This window comes from Lactuca serriola, chromosome 6, assembly GCF_051521515.1.
Source record: "Lactuca serriola cultivar US96UC23 chromosome 6, Lser_US96UC23_V15, whole genome shotgun sequence".
Lineage (NCBI taxonomy): Eukaryota > Viridiplantae > Streptophyta > Magnoliopsida > Asterales > Asteraceae > Lactuca > Lactuca serriola.
This window is the reverse complement of record NC_136413.1, coordinates 99,824,802-99,847,559: the sequence shown is the minus strand read 5'-3', so window position 1 is coordinate 99,847,559 and position 22,758 is coordinate 99,824,802. Positions and strand designations below refer to the sequence as shown.

General features: G+C 34.8%; 2 protein-coding genes across 3 annotated transcripts; one reads left to right on the top strand and one right to left on the bottom strand.

Annotated features, from left to right (window-relative positions):
• Nucleotides 1-1,122: 1,122 nt before the first annotated feature.
• Nucleotides 1,123-13,871, top strand: LOC145056573 (uncharacterized). The gene is made up of 23 exons (XM_079004263.1): nucleotides 1,123-1,280; nucleotides 1,364-1,601; nucleotides 8,547-8,764; nucleotides 8,888-8,993; nucleotides 9,082-9,183; nucleotides 9,930-9,989; nucleotides 10,089-10,167; nucleotides 10,283-10,430; nucleotides 10,519-10,642; nucleotides 10,733-10,913; nucleotides 11,017-11,194; nucleotides 11,286-11,388; nucleotides 11,486-11,581; nucleotides 11,667-11,719; nucleotides 11,800-11,923; nucleotides 12,018-12,080; nucleotides 12,158-12,379; nucleotides 12,449-12,522; nucleotides 12,653-12,746; nucleotides 12,825-12,961; nucleotides 13,268-13,348; nucleotides 13,426-13,531; nucleotides 13,642-13,871. The coding sequence occupies exons 2-23, from the start codon at nucleotides 1,419-1,421 to the stop codon at nucleotides 13,720-13,722; spliced, it is 2,613 nt and encodes an 870-aa protein (XP_078860389.1). The 5' UTR covers nucleotides 1,123-1,280; nucleotides 1,364-1,418; the 3' UTR covers nucleotides 13,723-13,871.
• A 585-nt stretch (nucleotides 13,872-14,456) lies between these two features.
• Nucleotides 14,457-17,834, bottom strand: LOC145056574 (heterogeneous nuclear ribonucleoprotein 1-like). 2 transcript variants are annotated; one of them, XR_013685831.1, is made up of 3 exons: nucleotides 17,387-17,834; nucleotides 15,282-16,548; nucleotides 14,457-14,850 (listed from the first exon to the last, which is right to left on the bottom strand). XR_013685831.1 is itself a non-coding variant. In XM_079004264.1 (2 exons), exons 1-2 carry the CDS (start codon nucleotides 17,606-17,608, stop codon nucleotides 15,376-15,378), a joined length of 1,395 nt encoding a protein of 464 aa, XP_078860390.1. In that variant the 5' UTR covers nucleotides 17,609-17,834; the 3' UTR covers nucleotides 15,081-15,375. The 2 variants fall into 2 exon arrangements, 1 of the variants encoding a protein (XP_078860390.1); XM_079004264.1 differs by lacking the exon at nucleotides 14,457-14,850 and having other exon boundaries at nucleotides 15,081-16,548.
• Nucleotides 17,835-22,758: the final 4,924 nt, after the last annotated feature.

The window sequence follows — 22,758 nt, the reverse complement described above, 5'->3', positions numbered from 1 at the left end:
TAATATGTAGGTAAAAGCATTGTAGGTAATCTATAGTAAAACAAGTTCCATAGCTAAGCCATAGATAGATGTAGTTGTAGGAAAACCTTAGGAAAATTACCTACAGAAAATTATGTAGGCAATCTGTCACAACCAATTACCACAAAGCTTTTTCCGTAAGAAACATGTTGTACCTACAGCTTACCTACGGAATCTGATATACGTGATGGGGCAGTTTTCTAGTAGTGAAGGTCATAAGAAAGCCACATCGGATTCGCAATCAGGTAAATTTGGGTTGTCGGATAAAAGTCTCATTTAAAATTTAAAATTAACTGAAGTTTTTTTTTCCTAATATATAAAATAGTCATGAGTTTTTTATATATAATGTTAAATTTTCTGGATTTTTGATAAATAATGTTAAATTTTCTGGATTTTTCGTAAAACAATAAATTTAAGAGCCGTCTTATATTGTGGCGAATATCTTAATTAGCATTCAGTTGCTCATTGTTTTTGTTTCCTTCATTTGTCTCTACCATTGGGTATAAATTCCAAAACTTAAGATTAGTTGGTTCCCTTTCTTTTTCCAATTTGTATTTATAAACTGTCCAAAAATATATAAAAATACTTTTTTATTTTATTAAATTGCATTTAGAAAATATAAATTTGATATCAAAATGATTCGATCATAATCGATATATATATATATAGGTCTTTTTTCGATTAGTTCAAATCTAGTTGTTTGTGTTAATTCAACATCTATAATCCTGACAGGGAATGAATAGCATGGTGATTCTTTTACATATATATGGCAATAGTCAAGTACATTCCTCAACCATAAACTTAAAAGTTAAAGCCCAATATTTGGATGTTTTTCTTCTTTAATCTTTTTCCATTTTTATGGACTTTGCATGCTGATGAAAGTAAATCAATCCAATGCTTGAACTTTATGATAATAGTAGATTAATCATCTACATGCTTGGCCTCGTAACCATGCTAATTTTACCGAACTATGTCAATACTTAACTTTATAAAATTGTTATATGTGTGTGGGGCGAGTTGCAAGTTGATGCTTGACTTCTATTGGTCTTTGTTGTGTTACGTATTATAAATATTATCTGTACGTATACTTGTTAACTTTATCCATTTAGTAGAGCTTCATATATGATGTCCTACCCAACATCTTTTGTCCATTCCCTGGACCTTTTATGTACTACCCAGTGACCTCTCAGTATTGTTGGCTTAGAGGAAAAATAATAGCTGTTTTTTCTTAACCAACTTCACTCTCATCTCTGAATCTGCAGGTTTAATGTGTTATGGGTTTTATAGATTTTAAATCTTCATATCCATGGATTATTCATCATTTGAACTTGTTTTTGCATTGCAGGGAGAGAGACACACACACAGAGAGAGAGAGAGAGAGAGAGAGAGAGAGAGAGAGGATGTGTAAGAGGAGAGTGGCGGTGGTAGGTGCGGGTATAAGTGGGCTGGTGTCGGCATATGTAGCATCAACAGCGGGGGTTGAGGTGGTGTTATACGAGAAGGAGGAGTACCTCGGCGGTCATGCCAAAACTGTCACCATAGATGGTGTTGATTTGGACCTGGGTTTTATGGTCTTCAATCGGGTAACTATAGACTATTCCTTCTCCCTTCATTCATACATTCATTTATGTTCAAATGATGGTTACCTCCATTCATGTTGCATAACTTTACCTACCCGTTGAATGTTCTTTAAAAACGTTCAAATGCTCTTGAGAATTGTGTAAGTTATTTATCAATTGTCATCATGCAATTATATCTTAATTTAATTAGAAAAATATATGATTTACTACTTAAACAAACAAATGTTTAATCGGTTCTTATAATTAGTCCAGTGTTTTAATTTGAACAGTAAATAAACATAGAAGAGAAGAGGGTGTAATGTGGTATAGGATATTATAATTTTTTAGTACATAAATGAAAAACATATTGTTAAAAAAATATTAAACCAAAAATGCGACGTGTCTATATTTGGAATGCAAAATCCAACAGCTCATTTAGACAATTTCCACCACAAAAAAGGATGAGGAAATGTGTTTACCTTTTTTAAAGTCGTGGCACAACAACCAATCATAGGAATCAACAGCTATTGCTTTGTTACTTTCTGATGTAAATTTGCTTTTTTACGAGTAATATTTGGAGGTTTGATATAGAGATATGATAGAATGTTAGAATACTCACAAAAAAACACTTACATACAATGTTAGGTGTATGTTAATACTTTACTTGTGCTGTTAAATTAAATTAAATTAAATAAAAAACAAAAAAAAAAAAGCCGGTCAATGTGATAAAATATTAATATTAATATAAATAGGATAATGACGGTATTATATTTTTTAGGGGTGAGCATAATAACCGAAAAACCGAACCAAAACCAAATTAACCGATATAACCGAACCATAATAACCGAACCATTTTAAAAACCGTTGCTCCGGTTTCTAATTTTTGTTAACCGATAACTAACGGTTCGGTTATGGTTTTATAGGTTAACCAAACCATTATTAACCGAATCGTTAACATCATATTTTAATATATAAAAATTATAGATTATATATAAAATAATATAGTCAAACTTATTTAAGATCCATTAAAATTTTGAAAATACAATCCATTAATCCGTACCTATCAGGAGACGAACGAACAATCAAACCATCAAAGGTTGATCACGCCGACACACACAATCTTCCAATCATGCATTGAGTTAGATTATTAATTAATGTTGTAATTTCTAATTGACTAATTCTACAATTTGTAAATATTATTAACAATTAGTTTAATCTCCACACTCATAATCGTAATTGAATGCTTCTTAGACCGTTAATTATAATCAAAGATTGTTTTAACTTTATAGTCATATTCCAAGATTTTTTTTGACTTTGTAATCAAGACTTCTAGGTAAGTTATGTTTTTGGTTCTGCTTGACTCTGTGATATGAAGAATGTATTTTTTTGAATTTTTTTATTTACTTTTTTTGACTTAATCACATTGAATGTATATGAGTGATTGATTTTGTTTTTATCAAAGAACACATAATATGAATGTCTGACTCTTCTATTTTATAGTTTTTGATTTAATCGTACTGAACGTGTATAAATGTTTGGCTTTATTTTAATATTAATATCAATTATCAATATATGAAATTATTAATGTCATTTTTTTAATGTTTTCTAATTTTATTGAAAGTTTTGATTTTGAATGTGACTGTGTGTTATCTCACTCTAAGTATTAAAGATACACATTTTATTCTATTACTATAAGCTAGGTTACAAACATTGACGTCCAGGACTTTTTAGTATTCTATTTTCATTTTTTATGCCAATATACTATCATCATTTGTATTATTTTGAACATTATGGTTAACCAATTTTAACCAGTAACCAAAACCATTAACCATAACCAATATTAACCATACCCAATGGCTACCAAAATGCATTAACCAAACATAATGGTTATGGTTCGGTTTTAACCAATAACCGAACCAAACCGCCCCATACACACCCCTAATATTTTTTGATTGATTTGTACACCTTTTATTACTAAGTTTTTATATAGGTCATTCCAGGTAAATCAAAGAAAATGACTTAACAGAGTATTAAAGTTCACATATTTGCACATATTTAGTTCTTAATGTTTTTTTGTGCATACTTAGTCTTTAATATATATATATATATATATATATATATATATATATATATATATATATATATATACTAGTTTATAATCCGTGGGAACCACGGTTACAAAATAAATTAATTTTTCATAATAAAAATTCATAAATTATTTATCAATTACTTTAAATAAATCATTAATTATGAGATATACCAAATTTTTAAAGTTATTATAACTTCAAATTTAACATATATTTAAAAAAAAAAGTAAATTTGAATTTTGAAGTGTTGTCTAATATATCTCTTTGACATGTGGCATGATATTAATGAAAAATTATATTAGAGTGACACATGTCAAATGAAGATTAAAACTATTCATTTATTAGAATATATATATATATATATATATATATATATATATATATATATATATATATATATATATATATATTTGTTGCAAAATAAGTTTTTATACACGTTCAATTATTATGACCAGTTTCTTTAGGTTTTTCTCAAGTCATCTTATGTCGGACAATAATTAATAAGGTGTTTAAGGTTGTTGATGCTTATGGCCACTGTACCCTCGGCTACTTGGTTGCTTAAGTCTTATTATTTGGCTTAGGTCTTGTGTTCTGAACATCTTAACTTCTTCAAATGATCTCAGATTTTAAAAATATTTATATCAGTGTATTCGTATTTAAGTCTACTACAGTTTTCGTTTAAATTATTATCGTTAAAAAGTATTATATTTTTACTTATGATCTTTATATCCATGCGTTTTTTTATAGAGATATGATAGAATATTAATATAAATTAATATTATATTTATAATATTAAAAAGTATTATATTTTTTATATTTTTTTATCGTTAAAAAGTATTAAAATTAATATTTATATTAATTTTAATATAAATGGGACATCCCCATTTCACGACCAGAAAATACCGATTTATGTATGCTTATTTAAAAATTAGAGTATCATTTTTGAAGAATAATATTACTGGAATTTGTTCCCAGAAAATATGATAATGATATTATCAAAGCATTTCCGAAGAAATGTATTTTATTTATGTTAAAACATTAGGTGTTATCGTCAATACAGAAACATAAGCATAACGAAATATTACAAGACTTACAGTAATTAAACTAGTAGTCTAATATTCCTTGAATCTCTCAGCAGAATGTAAATTTCATATAGCCACCTATGATACAATAAACTGAGTAAGTCAATTTGGGAAGCCTGGTGAGTACATATGGATTTCAATCTCGCAATGTGATAATAATGTATATCTCAAACCTGCAAAACTAACTATTATCATTAACACAGATATGTCATATCTCTAAAACAATCCATCCCATCCCATCGATTCTCACATATTGATCCTATACAATGATCTTACAAGATCTAGCCTAAAGGATCAATATAAAATACAAACTGACGACGCTGCTCCGGAAATTCCCTGGCAGTAACCGATGATCAATAAATACATCAAATTAGGGGAATGGAATAAGTTTCACCATGAGCCTCTGTTCGTAAAATAAAACCACAAGACAATTAAGTCATTGGTGGTTATCTAGATAACTATGTCTAGCAGTGGTCTGACGTTGTGAGGTATTTTACCCCAAACTCACCCTATCCGGCAATACAACATCATACATACCTAATAGTGGTTTGTTACTGACACACTCTATTAGGCAGTCTACAAAATTCCCTCAATTACTTTGTGAAAGGAAACGCTAACACACAAATTTCGCCAAAATAAAAAGTATGGGGAAATACTAATAAAGTACTCATGTACGCTACCGTACTCCAACACATAATACTGTCAAAAAAGGACTTCATACATTATAGTATCCTGGTATGAGTAGGACTCGTACCCCATAACATAATAATACCCCGACACAAGCAACACCTGAGATGCAGAGCTTTGAAAAAGACTTGGTACATAAAAAGTACTTTTGTACGTAGGACATACTCGATCGATCATTAATCTCCTCGAACAGAGTTTCTACTCTCTATTCTGATCACACACGTACCCTTAATAAGATACTACCCAATATCCAAACTTAACTGAACTAAGCATTTCTTTTAAGTCTTATTTCATCACTAAGCAAACCTACAATCCTTATAATCAACTTTCAATACCAACTCTGTTTCGGCAATATTATCCTAATTTAGTGTAATATTTTATACAAAGTATTAAGTATTAACGTACATTTATCTTCTCATTTATAATACTTCTATTATTATTATCATGTTAATACATCTTAACACATATAGAACCATGTCTGGTTCGCGTAGCATATATCATATATATATATATATATATATATATATATATATATATATATATATATATATATATATATATATATATAACATTTATATTTCCAGATAATAAGCATATAACTCACATATAAACTTTCAACATATACTCAATACTTTTATTAATACATGTATTAAAATCATGTTCATGAAAGGGACTATGAACTCACATGTTAAAGTAACGATTCGAAATTCGGACAACGTTTCGTTTCTAGCAATTGTCTTTTCCTTTGACGAAACCTAGTATCATTATCACTAAGTTTTAGTCTAATATTTATTGCGACTAATTATTAGTCTAGATTCATCATTAAGTCAACGTCTACTTCAAGATCTATCAAATAAGGAGCAACCAGGTAGGATCATATCGGAGGTAGGGTCCGTTTGATATACGAAGTATACTGTTTGGAAATCTCACTTTAAACACCTCACTAAATCCAGCCTAGACATCATCCCCATAAGTAGATCAATCAGTATAACGAATTGGAATCACTGATAAATCTTGTTTATAGGTTCATAATAAGATAATGAACTTAAACTTAAGTTATACTTAAAGTACGGTAAGCATAACTTAACTTACAGGTGGTTTAGCGAGAAACCTCTGAGCTAAAAGCTCTTCTTCTTGGGGATTTCCGGTGCTCTGAGGCTCGCTACTAACTCCTAGGAAGGGGTATAGATAAGGTATTAGGACCTTGGGAGGTTTGGGAGAGAATTGGTTGAAGAGGTGTGAAGAAAAGCGTGAGAAATAAGCTCTATTTATAGCTACTAGCGCCCAAGTACGCTGGGTGTAAGAATTATGCTAGGCATAATGGATTTTAAGGGTTACGTTGGGCGTACTCAAAAATTACGCTGGTCGTAATGTACCACGTGTCGAAATTTGGTGGCAAGCCGTGGGGAAGAAGGTGTGGCCTAGATTTTGCCACGTGTCACTCGTTGGTTAATCCAAACTTAATTATCTTCTAAAATCCGTAACTTTCGCATACGAACTCCGTTTTTTACGTTTTTTATATCCACGCGTAGGTATCGACGAGATCTACAACTTTCGTTTAGACTTCGTAGGCTAACTTTGATTTATTTTTAAAGTTATATTTTAACAGGCTTAGATAGTTAAAGTGCGTTAAAAATTCATAATTTTGTCATCCGACATCCGTTTTCGAATGTCTTTATATCGTTGAGCCCCTATTAACGAGATCTTCAATTCTCGTTTAGGTTGTGTCGGCTAATATTTGATCGATATAAAATTCGATTTCCGGGTTGTATACTGCTACGTTGAATCTTAGAAAAATCATAACTTCCTCTAACAAAGTCAGATTTAGACGTTCTCTATATTCACGCTTTCGGTTTAACGTCTACTACGACTCTCATTTAGATTGCTAATGCAAAAAGTATTTCATCAAAAATTTGCTTTTTACGATATGCGAAGTCGTGCCGGTTTAATCATGAAACTTTGACAGGCCATAACTTCTTTGTTAGAAGTCGGATTTCAGCATTCTTTATATGTACGGAATCCTTGTGAAATATACTATAAATTTGCTTAAGATTATTTATCCTAAATAGTCTTCTATCAAAAAGTCATTTTTAACGTTTATTATCTCTAAATTGACTAGCCGAATCTGCGAGCGTTATAGTATTGGTATGTTGAGATGGTGAGAAATTAATGACGATGGTGCTCTTATAGTTTTAATCTGAGAGGGGATTGTTTGGTGGTGTTTTAGATATCAGTCGATGAGTGTATTTTCTCGTTGACTGGATGATCTTGGCCAGGTCAGAAAAACGAAAATGGTGAAGACGGTAATGATGGACCATATGGTAGTTTGTGATGGTTGGGATGTAGATGAAGGGGATGATGTTTGTTATCCTTGAAGAGAGGGAAAGATGGTTGTGAGACACAAGCACCTCATCGGAGAGCATAGTGTCACTGTAAAAAACAGGGGATATGGAGATAGACATGGTCAAACTAAAAAGATTTGAACTTTTTATATTTTGATAGATTCTAGGGTTTTCAGCTCTCACTTTGTCGGAGGAGATGAAGTGGTTGGAGCAATGACCAGAGGATATGTTGGAGGATATGAAGTGGCGATAATGATGGGAGGGATAACACTAGGAAGTGTGTGTGTGTGTGTATGTGTGTGTGTGAGAGAGAGAGGTGAGAGGGGGAGGTGTAGGGTTGGTGGGGCCTTCTTTTATTTTAATTATCTAAAATTATCAAAGTAAACATAAAATTGAAATAAATACAAATATAAGGGTATAATCGTTTTTCAAGTTGATAGGGACCAAAATCACCAAAACGATTTGAAATTCGATTGTTGGTGCAAGTTGAAAAGATTTTGGACTTCATCCACAGTTTTCTGCAAACCATGGGACCATTTTTGTAGTTTAGTCTAATTGTTAAGGTGATGTGATATAAATTAAATGGTTTTGTATTCTTTGGAAGAATTGTTCTATTTTGACTTTCATAAGTAAAAGTTTAGTCATGTTTTATCTAGACTCCTATTAATTTTAATTGGGTGTCCTATATATATATATATATATATATATATATATATATATATATATATATATATATATATATATATAACTAATCAGTTGATGAATATCTAGGTTACATATCCCAACATGATAGAGTTCTTTGAGACGCTTGGAGTTGATATTGAGATTTCTGATATGTCATTCTCCGTAAGCTTAGATGAAGGCAATGGTTGTGAATGGGGCAGTCGAAATGGTTTATCAGGTTTATTTGCACAAAAAAGGAATGTACTAAATCCTTACTTCTGGAAGATGATTAGAGAAATTACCAAGTTTAAAGATGATGTATTAAGGTAAATTTTACAAATTGAAAATACTACATGAATTCATGCTTTGAAATGAAACATATAGGCTTCAAATAATATAATTAAAGCAAATTTGCTAGTAGTTCAAAACTAATATCATAAATGATATAGGTATCTTGAAGAGCTTGAAAACAACCAAGACCTTAGTCGCAATGAAACATTGGGGGACTTTCTCAAGTCACATGGTTACTCTGAGTTGTTTCAGAATGCTTATCTTGTGAGAAAACTTCAACAATTAGCTTTTTAATATTTGAACAGATAAAAACAATTTAAGTGGGAATATATGATATAAAATTTTGTAACAGGTTCCAGTTTGCTCCTCCATATGGTCTTGCCCTGCCGAAGGAGTTAAGAGTTTCTCTGCTTTTTCTGTTCTCTCATTTTGTCGCAATCATCATCTACTTCAGGTAGACAAACCTTTTCGTAATTATTCATAGTCAATAAATATATATATATATATATATATATATATATATATATATATATATATATATATATTGTGTGAACCAAAAAATTTGTGAGAACTTGCGAACTCATCATTTTTTAACACCAAAAACATCAATCTTCTCCAAAATTGTGCGTCTAAGTCATATCTAAGCTAAAAAAAATAGATTTGACAATTTTATTTATTTATTTTCGAAATTTGCATGGATGTACAATCAGCAGCTGTACGGACTGCTGATAAGCATAATCAGTAGTCATATGGACTGCAGATGTACACAATCAGCAGCCATATGGATTGCGGATATACACAATCAACAACCATACGAACTGCTGATGAGCAATCAGTAGTGACTGCTGATTATTCTCGTTAACAATCCGTACAACTGTTGATTATGCTCATCAGCAGTCATACAAAAAAACCAAAAAAAAAAATAAAATAAAATCGTTAATTTTTTTTTTTTTTTTTGAGCCTAGATATGACTTTGACGCACTATTTGGAGAAGAATTGTGTTTTTGGTGTTGAAAAATGATGAGTTAACTATGAGTTCGCAAGTTCTCACAAATCTTTTGGTTCTCAAAAGAATTTGAATATATATATATATATATATATATATATATATATATATATATATATATATATATATATATATATATATATATATATATATATATATATATATATGATTACTTATGTTCAATATTTTATCAGCTTTTTGGTCGCCCCCAGTGGTTTACTATCAGATGGAGGTCACAAACCTACGTGAAAAAGGTGATTCCTTAACTGTTTTCATGGTAGAATGATTATGCTATCAGCTTCACCACAATTAAGAGATACATCATTTTAACTATATGATTAAATGAATAAAAGGTCAGAGAAGAACTGGAGAAGAGAGGTTGCCAAATAAGAATGGGTTGCATTGTCCAATCTATCACAAAAGTCGATAATGGTAAGTGATTTCTATTTACATACTTGAGTTTTGTGATCTTGAAGATTATTTTTAGTATAGAAAGTAGTTGTTTCAAAGCTTTTCTCATGTTGAATATGTTTTGGAGTATGAACAGGTTGTGTAGTTGTATGCAAAGATGGATCGCGAGAAACGTATTCTGATTGCATAATGGCTACGCATGCGCCAGAAACTCTAAAGATGTTAGGAGAAGAAGCTACACACGAAGAAAGAAGAATTCTTGGTGCTTTTAATTATGTGTATAGGTAACCTCTTAAATACTTTAGTTCTTTAATTAATTACTTTATGATTTCAGATTCGGTTTAAAACTTTACAAGTCTTTTTTGTTGGCAGTGATATTTTTCTACATCGTGACAAAAGTCTAATGCCCCAGAACCCATCTGCATGGAGCTCATGGAACTTTCTTGGAACCGTGGACAATAAAGTTTGCTTAACATATTGGCTAAATGTGCTTCAGGTTTGTATGATCAATGCTATATTGATCGCAATTATGTAAGTGCAAAAATATCATATTTTCCACAATATAATTTACATGATGAAAATTCAGAACATTGATGATAAGGGGCCACCTTTTCTGGTTACCCTAAATCCACCCCGAACACCAAAACATATGATGCTCAAGTGGACAACTGGACATCCAATCCCATCAGTTGCTGCATCGAAGGCTTCACTTGAGCTAAATCAAATTCAAGGGAAGAGAGGAATTTGGTTTTGTGGTGCATACCAAGGTAGTTTTATTCTTGTTGACTATTCATATGATATGTTAGATTATCTATTTAATTTTCGTTCATGCTTCACTCCATATTTATTGGTTCTAATTTATTTGTATAGGTTATGGGTTCCATGAGGATGGGTTAAAGGCTGGTATGCTTGCTGCAAATGGCATGCTTAGTAAGAGCTGTGAAATTCTCAAGGACCCTAAACATATGGTACCATCTCTAATGGAAACTGGTGCAAGGTTTTTTGTTGCTAGGTTCCTTAAAGATTATATCGCTATGGGAAGTTTAATGTGAGGAACAATAAACATCGTCCCTTTAAACTCTTAAGGGTTACTTTCAAACATAACACAACTTATACATAATAATATTTATTTCTTATAGTTTATTAGAAGAAGGAGGTACAATGTTCACCTTTGAAGGAACCAGAAAGAAGAGCAATTTTAAAGTTTATCTCAAAGTTCACAATCCCCAATTCTATTGGAAGGTTAATGCATCGATCTTAGCTCTTCTAGAAATTATACTTTTGTCTTAGAGATACAACCCAACCCGAAATGATTTAATATGAAGAAATCTCCATGCAGATTGCTACAAAAGCCGATTTAGGTCTTGCTGATGCTTACATAAATGGAGATTTCTCCTTTGTTGATAAAAAGGAAGGCCTTTTAAATATGTTTATGGTAAACTTAATGGTTTTCGGTTTATATTTATTTAACTAGTTAATTTCCTATTGTGCTTTCTCACTGAAGTTTTCCTGTTTCATAGATTTTCATTATTAACAGAGATTTAGAAAGTTGTGCCCAAAAGTCTAGCAAAAGGTAGTTACAGCTTTTAACACCTCTTCATATGTTGTTCTTTAATTAATTATACTCATGGCATGAAGTATGTACGACTCTAGGGGCTGGTGGACACCAATGTTTTTAACAGCTGGAGTGGCATCAGCCAAGTATTTCTATCATCATATTTCAAGGCAAAATTCTCTTACTCAAGCACGTCGAAACATATCTCGCCACTATGATTTGGTATTTGTAATATTTTTTTAATTTATATGTTGTAAAGATTCATTATGCACCTCACTACGTTACAACCATTTAATCTATTATATTATTTATATAGAGTAATGAGTTATTTGCATTGTTCTTGGACGACACGATGACATACTCATGTGCAATATTTAAGGTAAGAATGTATTATATATATTTTTTTGAATTCTGTTTTTGTCTTATTCAAGTCTAACTCGCACTTACAATATGTAGAATGAAGATGAAGACTTGAAAACAGCACAGATGAGAAAGATCTCTTCATTGATTGAAAAGGCAAGAGTTGATAAGGAACACAAAGTTCTTGAGATAGGATGTGGTTGGGGAACTTTAGCTATTGAATTAGTGAAAAGAACTGGATGTAAATACACTGGCATCACCCTCTCTGAGGAGCAACTAAAATATGCAGAAACAAAAGTGAAGGAAGCTGGCCTACAGGTATTATTATTTAGTTGTGATATATTAAAGTCATCATTTGATTTATCGACTTCTTAAATGCACTTTCAGGACAAAATCAGATTTGTACTATGTGACTATAGGCAATTGCCTCATACTTACAAATACGATAGAATAATATCTTGGTGAGTTCTCATATATCTTCCAGTCAATATGCTTAACATATATTTTAGTTTAAATATGTTGGCCATTATTCAATAACATAATTTTAAGGATTTAGTATTTAAAATCTTTTTCATATGTGACTATCTGTAGTGAAATGCTAGAAGCTGTCGGGCATGAATACATGGAAGAGTTTTTTAGTTGTTGTGAATCAGTATTGGCAAACAATGGACTTTTTGTCTTGCAAGCAAGTTTTCTTCTTCTTATTATTATTCTTTTAAACTTTTTAAAGTCGAATGGTAACTGATATAGTTTGGATCATCAGTTCATATCAATCCCAGACAGGAGGTATGATGAGTACAGACGAAGCTCGGACTTTATAAAAGAGTACATATTTCCTGGAGGTTGCTTGCCTTCACTTAGCAGAGTAACATCAGCGATGGTTGCATCATCCGGCCTCTGGTAAGTCTTATTTAATAAGGGAAAATTGTAGAAAATAGCAATGTACTTTACTTTCTTTTTTTCTTTGTTTTTAACAAAATAAATAGCAATATATTTGCCTTTTCTTCATACATAATAGCAAGGTACTTGCAGTTTCATACTTATGACAATAATGTAATTATAATTCTTTACCGAAAATAACAATATAAAGTATAGTGCTGATATTAGCAGCGAGAGAGAAGTACATTGCCATTCCCTACCATTTGTCCTATTTTTTAACAAGTTTTCATGGTGAGGAGCTCATCAAAATGCTTAATATTATTACAGTGTAGAGCAAGTGGAAAACATAGGGATACATTACTACCAAACGCTAAGATATTGGAGGAAAAACTTCATGGAAAAGCAAAGGTAAAGAACTGTTATGTTTTTTATCCATTTTGATGATTGTGGGCGTGGTATTTATTATTAATGTTTGTTGTTCATAGCAAAATACTTGCTCTGGGGTTCAACCAAAAATTCATTCGTACATGGGAATACTATTTTGATTATTGTGCTGCTGGTTTTAAGACCCACACACTTGGAGATCACCAGGTATTTAGTATTTTTTTTTTCTTAAAACATGTAATCAATTTATAATCATAAGATAATAGAAGAAAGTGTATCTTGCTAAGTCTCATCACTTTTTTGTTCATTGATTTAAGGTTGTGTTTTCAAGGCCCGGAAACATTGTTGCACTAGGAGATCCTTACAAGGGTATCGCATCGGCTTATTCTTTAAATTAAATGTCACTTGCTCCTTTAACATCATTTTATCAACATTTGGTTTTTTTTTTTTTGTACTCAATTGAATTCCCTATTGGTTTCGTCTTCCAAATAAAACACAATACATTATTTTATCTTTTTCGAAAGAGAAAAACAATACATCATTGCTATGTTGATTTGTGCTTGTGTTTTCTTCTTATGTAAACTTGATAGATTGTAAGGCAGAAATGCATCAAATATGATCCATACAAAACCAATCCATTAAATGCTTAGATTTTATGATCATTCCATCAACTAATTTTAGAAATCAACTCGGGTTTGTTTTGTTAACTAAAGAGCTCAATTTATTAGGTAAGAGAAGTAATATGGTAATGAAATGAATCATATTACATAATATAATGATTTTACTAACCAACAAGCTTTTGACATAAAAGTATTGTTAAGACCCACCCCCCAAGAGTTTGATGGTTGAATTCATGACTAGAGAACATATGTGATGGAATAAACTAGTATATAGCTGCCATTTGAAAAAATAATTTTAACTCTATTTTATAGATTATTTTAATTATATAAAAGATTATAGAAAACACAAATAAGTTTCAATTTCAACATCTTTTAGCAATCTTTAAAAATTTAGATTTAGATTAATTAAAATAATGAAAAGTAAACAAAAACTACATATATAAACATGTTATTGCACATACCACAAAATGGAATGGAAGAAGAAAAAAAAACAGCTCCACAAGCTAAAAAAATGAGTAAGATCGAGTTCCTTCAAGACCATTTGATTATGTGAGGCAAAACAAACATGGTTTCTTTTTCTATTCCTTTTCCAATTCCATCATACCAAACCAAACACAGAACCTAATGGTTAGTATACTAGATAAGTCTCGACTTATATGTCAAATCGGCAGAATTTCCATCTACAAATGAGGGAATGGATAGAGAGTATAACCATAGCCACTTAAAATTGACATATGACATACCACAACACAATCAAGTCAAGCTCCTCCATCTGTCCATAAAGCCAATGAAGAAAACAAGTGCATCCATGTAATGAGTAAGCGACCAGACAGACCTTCAGCATAAGAGTAGTTTCAACTTTCAAGCTCCATCTTAATAGTGCGAGTCAGCAATGCATCTCTCCTCCTGTACAACACAAGGCCACAGGGGACAAATGATTATGCCATTCTCAAATTCTTTTTCATCTACCACTACCACTACCTACAACAGCTACTCACTCAACTACAGCATTACTCCTCTTAACTAACTTCTAACACTACTATTTATACTCCATTTGCTATTTATTACATATCATAATTACATTGCTAAATGCCTCGGGAATTGCCACATCACAACTTAACAGATAGAGAATCATATCAGTTAATATATGAAAATTATATCTTAGAAGTAGAACACCATAACAAAATCTAATACACACTATGATATAAAGTATATAACCAAGCCAAACACAAGAAAAAGAAGAAGCAAATGATGATTAACCAACTCTACTCCTCAAAAATACTGCTTATTTAGAAGAAAGAAAAAAAACCAACCAACCAAAACAGATAATAGATTACTTCAAGCTACCGAGAGAATCAATCAACCAAGCCAACCCAACCAGTCATCCTATCCGCAACATCATATTAATTGAACGATCAAAAATCACTCTTGCTAACCCTGCCTCACCGGACCACCACCATAACCACCATACCCACCACCACCACCTTGCCCGCCATTCCCCTGAACACCATAGTTCCCGGCGGAAGCTTGTGAAGGATCACCTCTCCACCCTGAATTCCCATATCCATTAGCATCCCCATAACCACCACTTCCCATGTAGCCACCAACACCACCAGAGGACTGAATTTCTCCACCAGCAACACCAGAATTGGCAGCCGGAGCACCACCGATACGGCCGCCAACAGCACCATATCCAGCAGCATTCCCATAAGAACCGTCGCTACCACCACCATATCCACCACCATAACCATACCCTTGACTCCCATACCCAGCACCTCCACTTGGAGATTGACCCGTAGGTGGTGGTGCCGCCTGTGAACCGCCACCTCCAACAACAGAACCACCCCATGGGGCAGCCCCGTAAGCTCCAGCACCACCATATCCGGAGGAAGGCTGAGCATTCCATGAACTCCTTGCTGCACCAGATGGAGCGCTACCATACCCTGCACCTGCAACATTTGGGTTTCCATATGGTGCACCACCATACCCTGGGGTCCCACCACCATAGCTGCCATACCCATTGTAACCCATTCCATTACTAGGACCATATCCATATCCAGGTGTCCCATATGGTGGAAACCCTCCACCACCACCACCACCACCACCTCCACCACTTTGAGATTGCATGTACCTGTTAGAATCCATTCTACTCTCATAAGAACCTGAATTTCCACCAGATGCACCATAACTTCCACCACCACCACCGCCCATAGACCGACCACCACCAGCACCACCACCAGGGTTAGCGTCCTTAGGAAGAGCCCTTTTAACTTCTACTTGCTTACCATTCAAATCATGGAAAGTCTTGTGCAAAACCCTATCAACAGCATCTTCAGAATCGAATGAAATAAATCCAAATCCACGAGGCCTGTTAGTCTGCTGATCATACATTACTACTACATCAGTTACCTGTCCATACGCTTCAAAATACTGACGAAATCCTTCTTCACTCAAAGTGGGTGGCAAACCCCCCACAAATATTTTCTTTGTCCTTGTACCACCCCCACCACCACCACCACCACCACCAAAACTTCTACCACCACTCGAGTTTCCAGCTTTTGACACCTGTTGTTCCTCTCTTGATAGGGCCCTCTTAGCCTCCACCTTGAAAAAAATATATGGCTAATTGTCAAAACATGTACAACAAGGATGATATCAACTGTATCTGTATGTATGATAAATAAACACTCAGAAATAGCAAGCACAGCTTCCTTTTCATATCCATGTTGTGTTGTAACATAAACATATTAGTGGATGAAAAACTGTTCAATAAGAAATTCAAGGCTTAAAATCTTGATAAGTGCAATTACACAGGGATACAACAAACAAGTGAAGAAATAATCCAAAATTTCTCTAGCACAACCCACAACCAATGCCTTATTCAAAGCTCATGTGACATGTAAATCTTTCTTTTAACTGACTTAAGTATTCTGTATTCAATAACAATACCACCTTGACACCTTCCATCCCAAACTGGGATGCGCTAAAAAATGTAAGCCATCAGAAAGAAAAAAGAATCATAATTGAAAAAATGTTCTAAATCACTGAAGAACAATCCCCAAGGGTCTTTTTGGCGATATTTCGTTGGTGCAGATTGACTATTTGCCCTATGTTTTGGCCATCACCTAGGGCATTTCTCAAAAAGCAAGTTTCCCCTTTTCAATAATACATCCAAAATCGAGGTTATAAAAACCAAAAAGCGAGGACACACATCATGTAATTGTTTTAATTCTCATCAGAGTAAAATCCTTTGCGTTAGTCCTACATATAAGTCTGAGCTGGTGGCATTAATTACAACTAAATCAGTAGTGGTAGACACTATTTCACAAGACTAGGGTTAGAAAATATAAAGGTATAAACCTAAATCGGAAAGGAATAAGTAGCGGAAGTAAATGAAATGAAGATTTATAACAATAAAAAGAGATCTAGGTAGGAGAAATACCGTTCGGCCATCAATGGTGTGTTTTTCTTGAAGAACAGTGTCGAGTACGGAAGGATCTGAAAAGACGACGAAACCAAAACCGCGTGGCCTGCCGGAGATCTTGTCTCTCATTACGACCGTCTGCAGAATCTCTCCATAATTACCGAAATACTCTTTCAGCTTCTCCTCCGAAGTTTCCCATGAAATCCCACCGATGAACAGCTTCCCCTGATCTGAATCCATAGATTAATGTTTATATATATGTATGTATGTGTGTGTCTCTGAAGCTGGGATAGTAAGGTTTTTATGTATATATTCCCCTTGTGTCTCTCTCAGAAACAAACGAGAGAGGGGTGATTGAGGAGGGTTTGTGGCGGAGGCGATGATGGGTCAACCTGGATGAGAGAATAACAAGTGATTGAGAGTAGACGGTATTCTTAACCAACGGATGAGATTTAATCTCTTCGTCCTTGTAGGTTTTTTTTTTCTTTTCTAGATTTTAGAGTCTACAGATATTTTCACGTCCGGAGATACGCGCACCTATGTAAGATTTTGAGCATATTTTGTTCTTTATTTTAAATAAAGAAAATATTAAAACTTACTATTTTTGTAACTGCAGAGTGAAATTATAAATTAAACATGATTGCTCCCATTAGGAAAAGATTTTGTGAAACATAAAACCTTTGTGTATACCATCAAATCACTCAAACATATCAAATACAATCGGTTATCCCTTAGAGGTTGGGATATGTTTTTACTGATAAACTAGGTTTATAACACATTGTATATCATGAGTGAGAAAAAGGAAAGTATTATAAATAAATCATAAACATAATGATTGACCGGTGATTAAAATTAATTTATTAAATTACAAACATAGATATTTTGTTAATAAGTTTATAATGATATAATGAATATTTCAAATTAATATCTATATTGGTTTGAATATCCGATAGACGTTTTGTATTTGTAGATATTTGATAAAATTACGATATTTAATTATTTCGTAATATTTAAAATTTGTCATCTTTGTAAAGACAACCCTCATCTGGTATACAAGGTTGCGATTATGGGTAAAATGAACAGATAGATAGCATTATTTATAAAGTAGAATGTTATAACTGGTTAATAATATCTACCATTTTTAAAGTAGTCTGCTATAACTAACGAAAAAATCACATAAATAAAAAAAGAGTGCACATGTACCATTTATGCAATCAGTTGGGGTAAAATATACATGGCACAAGAAAATCAAATAATTAGCTCTCAGTTTTAGCATTATACTGTGTAAGTTTATTGCACGACATAAATATGTAGATATAGAAAAGTTACATGTTATTTTCTAGTATTTTAAGGCTCTTTTGGACAAATTATTTCTAGTTTGCATTGTCTAAACATTGATCCCTAAGAACTTATATAATAAATTGGGGAATTATGAATTTTTGCTTGCGTTGTCTTATTTGGTTTATCTTGAATCGGGATCTTTTGGCTCTTATACGGATAATATTTGTCAATTTTTGTTCAACAATGTTGTTAAAAAAATGTCAAATTTACATACATTTCAAAATTTAAGATATAACTAATTGAGTACTACAATTGTTATGTTTTATTGAAATAGTATAATACTAACAAACATAAGGTATTTGTTTATGATGTCTTCGGCTTAACTCCGTCTCTTTGAGGGATGGAAACGAAGGGCCTAAGAATCACAACAAAGAAAACACAATCGTTAGTCGTCGTCTAGGAGGCAGTCTCGGAACGAAGCTCCGACGATCAAGTTAGTTGGTCTCTTAGAGAGAAGGTGAAAAAGTGTTAGGTAAGAGTTTAAGGGTGGCGTTTTTTTCGATCCCTTATCTTGGAGGAGAAGGGACCTTTTTATACATGTGGTAAGGGGGACAGATCCCCGACAGTACCTTCTACCTTTTCAGGTTTGGCAAGGATAGATGGTCTTCGATTGGTAGATCGTGCTTCGCGAGTAGTTGTTTGTTATTGGTGCAGGTTTGTCAGGAGCGGCGTCCTGAGCGCTACACATGTCGCTCTGGGAGGCGACTGGTACTATTTTGTCTTGGCGCTTGGGCGCCAAGGGACGAATACAAGATCGCGAGGGCGAGGGCAAGGACGCGGCGTTAGGCATATGTCGTCCTTTGCCCAAACCGTCTATCAGACTGACGGTTCCGTTATGTTTGACGTATTCCTGGTGGGATACGTTATCAAGTCCCCTAGGATAATAGACATCAGTGTTTGCTTAGGGTAGCTGAGTTGTTCTAGCTTAGATTTGGACATGCGTTTGGTGGGGATGGCTCTTTGAAAACTTCTTACACGACGGAGGCGTCTGCACAGGCGGTTTTCATCATCATAACTGCTTGAACTTCCCACCTGTATTTAAATCTTCTCCCATTTGTGTAAGTTCCCCTTTTATTTTTTGCTTCTTCTCACTTCTGCTACTTGTTTTCCTCTTACTCTCTGTTTCTGCTTTTTTGTTTTTCGACGAACAATGGCTAGCCCAAATACCAAAACCGTTCCTTCTCCGAGCGAGTTCACCGATCTTCAAGAGTGGTTTGGTTTCCTTCCTAAACATGGTGTGGAATACCCTCGAAAGGGGTCTGTAATTTCTCGTCCACTGGAGTGGAAAGTTGGAGTCCCCATTCCGATCTTCGAGGCTAGTCTGAGGCTGCCAACGACGGACTTTTTCAATGAGATAATGTGCCAGTATGGCTTCCGCGTGGATGACTTGACTCCAAACACTGTCAACAAGATTGTTGTTTTTTAACTCGACTGTCGGGCCCTTGGAGTTCTGCTATAGTTTTGGGCATTTAAAGCTTTCTTCAATTATTCTACTCAATCTGATGCTTGAACTTTTTCCCAAATACAAGGTGTTCATGCCTTTATCATTAACCAAAAAGCTCCAAAGAATAATTGGCAAGACCAGTGGCTCTAGGTAAATCCCGACCTTATTGGTTTTGGCTATCCTCGTTTGAGGACCCTTTGACTTCTTATACGGATAGGAAGGAGGTGTCGACCGGACTGATGCAGCGTAACACCCGTACGACCTCCAAACGAAGACTTTCCTGGTTGGATTTGCCACTCGCAGAGTCCGTTGAGGCTAGATCCTTGGGTCAACGCCCTCTCAAGAGGCGGAACGTGCACTTCCTTTTGGGGGAGGCCACTGTAGTGGTTGATATTCCCGATGATGACGCTCCAAAACAGTCGAAGGGGATGAGAGAAGAGATGACTAAACATCCCCATGAACCTAAAGAGGAACCAGTGGAAACTGCTGCCTTTTGTGAGAGCGTTTTTAGTGTTGACTCGGATGTTGTTCGCAAAGGTGTTCCAAACTCACCAGTCCTGTTTTTGACTGGGGAGGGTACTGCTGAGGGTTCTGCTTCTGCTCCTTCGGCAGCGCCGACCATATATGTGCCAGGATGGGGGATATCCTGGGAATCTTGCCTTTCCTAGCACATGGCGACATATGATTGGGATTCCCATGCTTTCCCCTACTACCATCGAGGCTTGTGAGTTTCTCTCTAACTCACATCTTTCGAACAACCTTTTATATGCAATTGCACAGGTTGGTTCATACATGGTGGCGACTGCCTCTCGCCTTCATCAGAGCAGTTTTAGTTCCGGTGAGCTTGTTTTGATTAAAGTCGAGCGGGATGAACTGAAAGCGAGGTTGCTGGAGTTAGAAGGGGAGAAGTGGTCGTTCGAGGAGTGCTATGATCTTTTAGCAGGGGAGAAAACGTCTTTGGAGGACAAAGGCGGCTGCTTTGGATGGGTCGGTGGAACGCTTTTCTCAACGGATTGAGGTTTTAGTGGAGGAGAAGAGGGTGTTGGAGAGTTAGGCGGATTGTGTTCATAAGCGGTTGGAGGAGGAGATCGTGAGGAAAAAAGTTGCAGAGGAAGATTTGGGGTGGTTGCTTCAGAAGGGCATTGTCCAGGTGATGGATAAGGTTGTCGAGAGCGTTGGGTTTTTATTGGGAGTTAAGCGGATGAAAAAGGCGGGTGTGGATGCCGGTGTGGAGAATGGAAAACAGGCGATTTGGGAGCAAGTTGTTACCGAAAAGTTTGTCTACAGGGAACCAAACGTTACTATGGAGCATGCTCAGGCGATGCATGTTGCTGTAAAATCTTTTATGGAGACAAACGTTGCCTCCTACCTTCGCCCAGGTGAGCTGGACATAGGAGGCCTTCGCCAATTGTGCGATGATCTTGACACCAAAGAGGGTCAGCCCGAAGGTGGCTCTTCTCACGCTGGAACTTCCTCCACCCCTCAGTAAGTGATGGCTTTTTTCCTTTTTTTGTTGTTTGATGTTAATACAGTATTTGTATGTGCATGGTGTCTGTTGAACAATGTTTGAAACAATGCCTGATTTTCTTCCTTGGCCCTATGTGGTCTTTTCCAAATCCCGGGGGGTTGTCCGGTTTAGACATTTTGTTCTCTTTATTTTTTATGTGTTAAGTTTACTTTTTCAGTTTATCGTGTTTCTTTTTTTGTTGTCTTGGATGGTTTGTGTTGGCCATCCTTAGTTTGGATTCTCCCCAGAGGTTAGTGTTGGCCTTTGGGGGTCTCGATCATGGTTAACGTTTGCTTGACAAGTTTTGGGGGCCCAGAGCGTCTGTTTTGACGAACTCGACGCTTTCCCTTGGGTTAGTCTTTGTGAGTCGAGGATAACTAGTCTTTAGGTGCGAACTCTGGTTGGTTCATTCGGTTAAGGTGTCCTTCCTAGCTATCATTCGGTTAAGGTGTCCTTCCTAGCTAAAAGCCTTCGCTTTGGGGCTTTGCTCTAAGTCATGGGTCAAGGGGAGTTGTACTCCTAGTCTAGTCATATAAGCAAGACCAAGATCGTCACCTCGGGGTCTAAGAGCTCAGGTATTATGTATTTCAACGGAAAAGGTTATGATCCTTTAAGGCCTCTTACTTGTCGTGATCAGGAGTTTGGGCTCTTCTGACCTCGTCGACATGTTTTGTAGGGAGAAGTGATAAGCCCTTGAGGCCTATGATTGTGTTTTGCTCAATGGTTTTGTGTTAGGTGGCACAGATGATCAGTCCGTCTTTATTTTCCATTTATACGAAAGTATGTCGATACTTGTTCATTACAAATTGTCTTTTCATTGCATATTTTTTGGTGTCTTGGAGATATCTACATCGTTAGATAAGTATTGGGAGTCTGATAGTTTTTTCTATTATAGGTCTAGCTCTTGGACTGACTAGTTAGGGCGTGATTATCCATTAGGAGTTTGATCACTTGGCCCCTTCCCTTGATTCCCCCCCATGCTAAGACTAATGTCTTGGGATCTTGAGCTCCCAGGTCATCACGACGAATTCTTCTTCTTGGTTAGTGTCCTTCGACGGCTCGTGCCTACGATCTCTCCAGTGTTCGTGTTCACGTGTG